General features: G+C 44.1%; 1 protein-coding gene across 1 annotated transcript; it reads right to left on the reverse strand.

Annotated features, from left to right (window-relative positions):
* Position 1: 1 nt before the first annotated feature.
* LOC122375521 (broad-complex core protein isoforms 1/2/3/4/5-like) lies at positions 2-1,474 on the reverse strand. Its single transcript, XM_043354976.1, has 3 exons — positions 1,341-1,474; positions 824-1,009; positions 2-544 (listed from the first exon to the last, which is right to left on the reverse strand). Exons 1-3 carry the CDS (start codon positions 1,350-1,352, stop codon positions 419-421), a joined length of 324 nt encoding a protein of 107 aa, XP_043210911.1. The 5' UTR covers positions 1,353-1,474; the 3' UTR covers positions 2-418.
* Between the last annotated feature and the right edge of the window lie 5,302 nt (positions 1,475-6,776).

The following is a 6,776-nucleotide window of genomic DNA, read 5'->3' on the forward strand; positions in this document are numbered from 1 at the left end:
AATTGAGAAGAACTGAAAGTTGGTAAGAAGACATTCCATAATGTCGTTGAAACGTCTGCGAAATAGATGTAAAGTTTGAATTGCACTGTTTTGTCGTTTGTGGACTTGACAAGAACTGAAAGGTTAGGTATGTTGCTTGGCAAAACATGATATGTGGCTGATGGAAATTGAAGCTCATTACACAACTTTGCATACATCACTACAAACCCAAGCCAGATCTCAGTGTGTCAAATTCACATTTTTCTGCACATGTATGATTTCCCATTGCTCTTTCCCTTCCAATCCACACATTTTATATCATCCATAGAGCACTGCATGATATAAGACTTAAAGAACCCATAAACATAGAGGTCTACGTTTGACTCTTACCTTCTCATCCTCCCCGCTGAGCCCCTGATCTGCAGCATCTCGGCCGTCTTCAGGAAGCTGCCCAGCTGCGTCTGTGACAGTTCACACTGCCCTTGTACATGAACTCAATGATGGCGGACAGATCCTGGGCACTGGTGTCCTTCAGAAAGATGACCATCTGCTGGCATGAGTTATTCTGAAAACACAAATGAGGAAAAGGCTTGTTGACACATAGGCTCCCAAGTTGACTGAGGTGATATGTCAAGGTAAGTCAATTGAACATTGTGAAAATTCCCAGAATTCTTAGTTAGGAAGTCATTGTGTTCACATGGTTCAGGTTGTATGCAGCTCTTCTCATTTCCATATCAAGTTCTGAGTAAAATTGAAGCAGAGAGGTCAAACTGTTACAATGTCTGACTTAAGTAGCACTCATGTGACTTGTGAGTTTGTCTGTCAACAACTCCCACTTCCTCACCTTGAGCAGATCCCTGAAGTAAGGGCTGCAGGCCGACAGCATCATCCTGTGTGCCTTCACACGCTGTCCCTCGCAGCAGAGTGTGATGTCCACCAGCTCACCGTCCCGCCGGAGGTGGTCAAACACGGAGGTGACGCTGCTCTGGAACCCATCCCACTTGAGGCAAAACTTCTGGGAGTCCATCATCTGTGAATGCAGATTAGTGAGGCAATGAAACAATCACAATGTCTTGGTTATTCAACAACGCATCATTCAGCCTCAACAGATAGCATCAGCAACTGAAGGTACCTACCTAACTATCACGTAACAATGACCCATGACCTTTTTTAAAATATGTATTAAAAGACATTCAGTCTAAGCCCTCATGACCAAGCTGGTAGATATTCATATTAAATAATCAATTTGCATTTGGTGACGCCTTCTAAGCTTGCCAATCTCAATATCGTGATGAAAGTGTTCAATGCGATATCAATAATGCTAGCCTTCATGAAAAGAAAGTTGAAAACAATCTACTCACGTCATGCGGCATGCGGCTGCTATGCCGTAAATTATTATCAATTGAGATTATATGTTAAAAAAGACGAAAATCTCCCTAGGTATATATTTCCTTTCACAGCCGCCAGGTAGCGCCAAACCGCAATTTCAGCGCAGTATGCAGTCAGCTGAAAATAAAAAACAATTTTTGTGCTAAATATTTTCCATTAAACAATTAAACGCATGTAAAACAAAATCAATGAAAATTGTCTCTAAATCAAAATAAAATTCAAAATAAATTGTGCCCTTGAAAAAGCAAAATTTTGTATGCACTGTGCATCAAAATGCGCAAATCCAAGTGAATTAAATTCCAATAATCGTTATCTCCATAGGTTATCTCCATCTAAAAGTTAATTTGAAAATTAATGTATTTAAAAATGAATAACTTTAAAACAGAAATTAAAGTAAATGAAACTAAAAATGCCCATATTCAGGTGAAACAAGCAGTTTTTTGTGAAACAATTTCATCGGAAAACCGTACAAAAAAGAAGGCAAAGTTCTACGGTTAACTTCATGCCTTGCTGCTTCATGTCCTCAACTATGGTCGCTAGCCGGTCTCGAACCCAAAAGCTTCAAAGCTAAAATGCATGCTGACGTCACGCTAACCACTCGGCCACTTGGATACATCTGCAGGGGCATCTGGAAGCGCATTATGCCAATCTCGATTTTGGGCCGTTTTAGCCCCGCCCATTTACGCCGTATAGTCATGCGGTCAATGGGGGCGAGCATTTGGATCCCGCGATGTGTGCACACAGCACACAAGATAACTGTCTATCAGTATCTTTCCGGCATTCGAACATTGTCCGCCTCTTGCGGAGTGCTTCTTCGCATTGCACCTCCCGTATCCTCCCCATCCCCTAAACAAGTCTCACGAGACCTTGGCGCCGTCACCGCATCGCACAGCAAAAGACGCATTCTTCAGGCACATTCACCGTTTATTCAGATAACCAGCAGCACCAAACGTGTCAAGCCGATAATGTCACTCAATGATCATTGATCAACCGTTGATTCTCGAAGGGGGAGGGTGATGGAAGGGGGTACTGAGGGAGAGGACGCCTTAGGCAAATTCTAGGTTACGTTGGTGTCGGTGCTGCCTCGCCAGGTGGCGGACGCGGGACGGGGCGGCGCCGGCGGCAGTCGGCCCCTGGCAGCTAGACCGGCCCGCCGAGCCGACTGACCCAGCGATGACCTCTGATGGCCGCGGGCGGTGATCTTCAAACACCGAATCAAATCGGTGATGTGGACCTTATGTCTACCTACCTAGCGACTAACGTAACAAACAGGCAATCAAGCGTGGCTTTTTCATTGCGAAAATGCTACCTAGCTGTCTACCAGTTAGACTGAGAGCCATGCAACAGTGCAACTTTAACAAAATGGCACTGTCCGAATTTCACCGGTAAATCATAGAACTGGCGCGAAACCATGTCGGGATCTATAAGCGATACCTACAGGGATTACAAGTAGTTACGCTATTCGCTACTAGATGGCAGGATGATCGAGCACCTGAAGATATACTGTGCCGCATGGCACGGGGAATTCCGACGCAGGCCGCAGCACATGCCGTACAAATATTAAACGACGCCAAACGCTTGCATCTTCACGCCAGCGTTTAGGATGCGAAAGCAGAAGAGCGTGCTGTTTTTTAACGTTTTAGCTCGGCCCGAAGCTCAGTTGTTTCATAATTGTATGTGTTTTTACGAGTATTGTGCTGTGACTTTGGCCGTAAATGGGCATGTCCCGTGGCTGATATGGTTAATAAATGAAATGAAATGAAATGAAATGATTGAGCCTCGGTCCCCCGAGCCGAGATCCCGGGTTCGAGTCGCTCCGGCGCTCGATATTTGAGACACCTTTCGAGAATGGTCTGCGGTTGGTGGAAGCAGCTGCGGCAAGTCGAAGTCAGTTATGTGAGACGAATCCGATTTGTATCCATTATCCAGCTATCCGGTACTATCTACTATCCACTTATCCAGCTATGTTTGAGGGAAATGCCAATGTTTGACTTCTAAATTCTCCCGATTCCCCGAAATTGTGATTGGATGGTGGGGACAGGCCATTAGAGCACTTCACGGATAGGCTTTTTAGGATCCGGCCCGGCCCATATCCGGCAAGTCGTATCCAGATCCGCCCATTATCCGCCTTTCTTTGAATATCAGAATCCGGCCCACCCATGGCCCGTATTGCAGCCAAACTTCCAAAAAATATCCGTAATAATCCGTTTCACCAATAACTGGTTTCACCCAAAACTGGATCTTGCTTGGTTAGCTTACCCGGTTGGGTTCCTCAACGCCTTGCATCGTACAAAGGATGGTTTGTATCATCGGTATTGTATGAACAATTTTCTAGGTTGATATATAGTTTGTGGCAAAATGGTGTGGTTTTCATTCAACTTTGAGCCTAGGGACATGAAAGGGCAAAGGCAAATAACAGGTATTGGCTTGCAGGTGCACAATATTGTCTTTCAAACTTTGAGTTGAGCTGTCATTTGTTAGGAGCTGACTGACGTGTGGACATATATTTTTCTCATTTCGGGATTTCTTGATCCATTTATTACATTATATTGCATACATTATCCACTTGAAGACAAGTCTTGTGACAAGTGAGTGTCATAAAATGATGCCTATCACTTTAATCAAACCTCTGCTGCCGCTTAATACATTAGGTTAATTTTTAACTTCAATGTTGAATGTTAAAATTTTGATCCGTTTTGATCCGGGTTCAACCTTCAATTCCCAAATCCGGCCCGCCCATATCAGTTCTTTTTTAACAAATTTAGAATCCAATCCTATCCGGTCCGCGGATTTATCCGTGGATAACGGATTTATCCGGCCCATGAAGTGCTCTACAGGCCATGCATGCTTAACCCTAGAACGCCTAGGGGGGGGGGGGGGTTGTATCACCCCCCCTGAGGTTTTTTTCGAAGTGCACGCTAAACGGCTTGTCGTAGCGGGCTGAAATTTTCAATACCCTCTGGGGCAACCTTTGCGCATCTTTTGCCGAAAAAAAAAAAATTGATCGGGTCATGTCAGGTCACGGAGTTATGACGTCATAAGAGGTACAGCCTCCGGCCGACAGTTACCAAACGTGTGCGCCGAATCCCTAGGTTTTCTGCCGGTGATACCCACATTGTTTGATGGATCATGATGAAACTTCCCATGCATGTTGGGGCAAGCATTGGCTATCGTGTGGTGCAAGAAAATTGACCGGGTCAGGTCAGGTCACGGAGCTATGACGTCACAAGAGGAACAGCGTCCGGTACTATTTTTGAAAAGCGCCCGAACCACTATTTTGCTAATTCTTGTCACCTCAATGGGAATATGCAGCAATATTAGCTTCTATAGGGAGCAAATGGACCTCCCAAATCCAAAAATACAATCAGATTTCAAAAATTTAAATTTTGATTTTTCGAATTTCTGCCGCCGACTGTGACCTTGCCAACTTCCGGCGCTCCCAACGCGCCATTTTTAGAGCTAGGGAAACGAAATACATACCAAACGATAGAGAAATTGATCAAGGAACACGATGGTGAAGGTTTCAAGTCGATATCTCCCACCGTTTTGCCGCAATCGCCGCGGAAAGTTGAAAAAGTTTGATTTTTTTCGGAAAATTTGACCTTTGACCGGTCATAAGTAGGTCAAATGTTGACCTAGGACCAAAAATATACCACCAATCGCGAGATCTCGTTGAGAGCAATCCGTTGGTTTTTTCCGCTAAGCTCTACGACCTTCCGTTTCGAAACGCCAGGGGGGGGTCGTAACAACCCTGGACCCTGGTCGTTCGTGTTATGAGAAATGGCGTCGTGCGAGGGTTAAAAGCTGAAACTCCATGTAACTCGGGACTCTGAGCACGTCACTCCGTTCATTGAACATATTCAATTCGAATATCTGCAAATTAAAAAAAAAAATGAATGGAAAGTTGAACTGAATATTGTCTCAACTTATGTTCAAGCTATGTTTCCATCATCTATGTACGACCACTTTTTTTGTCATGTTGACGCAAATGGAGGGCAGACATTTATACAGCAACTTATGCCGTAACAAATCTAAAAACCAAACGCGTACTTAGCGCCACACGCCGCTATCATATCCATCAACTCAACCACCCACACCAGATCCCAATCTTTTCATGACCATTAGCTGACCCGACCTTTCACTCACCGCTACCACTTTTACTATCGGTAAGCGATGGCTGTGCCCGGCGCCCGAACCAGTCGTTGGGTCAGGTCAGCTCTGACCACGCCTGTGGGACCAGTTTTGGGCGCTGGACCCGGTGAGAGGCCCCCCGGCGCCCGCCCTGAGCGACGATTGGGTCAGTGCTGCAGGGAGTGCGACGCACAACGGACTGGAGGTGCGCAGTGAGCGGCGAGAATTGCGATAGCGCACAGTGGTGCACGAACGCTAAGTGTGATCAGAATTCGGACGGGGAAACTCGAAAGATGAAACGAGTGTTTGCTTGAGTGCTTTGTTGGGTTTGCTTTTTCTAAGTTGTTTTGAAGATATTAGAAAAAATACGAAACCAGAACAGGAGCGGCGAAGACATATACCTAAGACTTCGGGAGGACTAGCTCTACAAGGAAGGTCCAATGAACTTCAGTCACTAGTGAATCAAGGTAAGCAGATGCATTCTTTGTGTCATAATAGTGATAAATTGCTTGCGTTCAAATAAAAGTAACTTCAGTATGCAAGGAAACTTAATCAGGAACAAGAAAAACTTGCAATCGACCTCTTATTACTTCGCTGTAGTTGAAATAGCATATATTAGCCATTCACACAAACATCACTTCAGACTAATCAGATAGTAGCATATCCTGTTCAACAACGACAAAGAGATCTCGCTCATTTGCAGTGAGGAGATATAATATCGACATGATTTAAGGTTCGTCTATTTGGGATAAACGACTTAGATAAATTCGAGATGGGAACGTCTCGACATGCGAGACGGCGACTCAAATACATACGGTTATATCGCACAAGGTGATGATTTGATAAAGATCCTATTCATTTCCATTTTAAAATCGACATACATAAACTCAGCGGTTTCATGTATGGAAGACCGGAACCGTTCACTGGCACCCCGGTAATAGCGTTCGAGTTATTCTTAATCCCAAAAAGCTAAATTTTATGCCAGCTTACAAAGCCGGACAAATCCAGACATTGAGCACAACGATGACGATTAGCCAAATCTAATCATAACCTTACCACTGAATCTTTTAAAGTTTTTCGTAGCAATTCAATAAACGTAAATGGCCTATTTCATTATGTCACAACAAAATTAAAAAGAAAAATACCGCCAGATTTTAAATTTACGGAAATTGACACTCATAGCAAAAGAGATGAATACATGCAACAGGCATATTTTCGCATTCATATTGGCTTCTTTTTCATTGAAACTCTGAACATATTTAATAAGTGGTTCGTTT

This window comes from Amphibalanus amphitrite, unplaced genomic scaffold (genome assembly GCF_019059575.1).
Source record: "Amphibalanus amphitrite isolate SeventyFive unplaced genomic scaffold, NRLGWU_Aamphi_draft 001859F_arrow, whole genome shotgun sequence".
In the NCBI taxonomy this organism is placed as follows: Eukaryota; Metazoa; Arthropoda; class Thecostraca; order Balanomorpha; family Balanidae; genus Amphibalanus; species Amphibalanus amphitrite.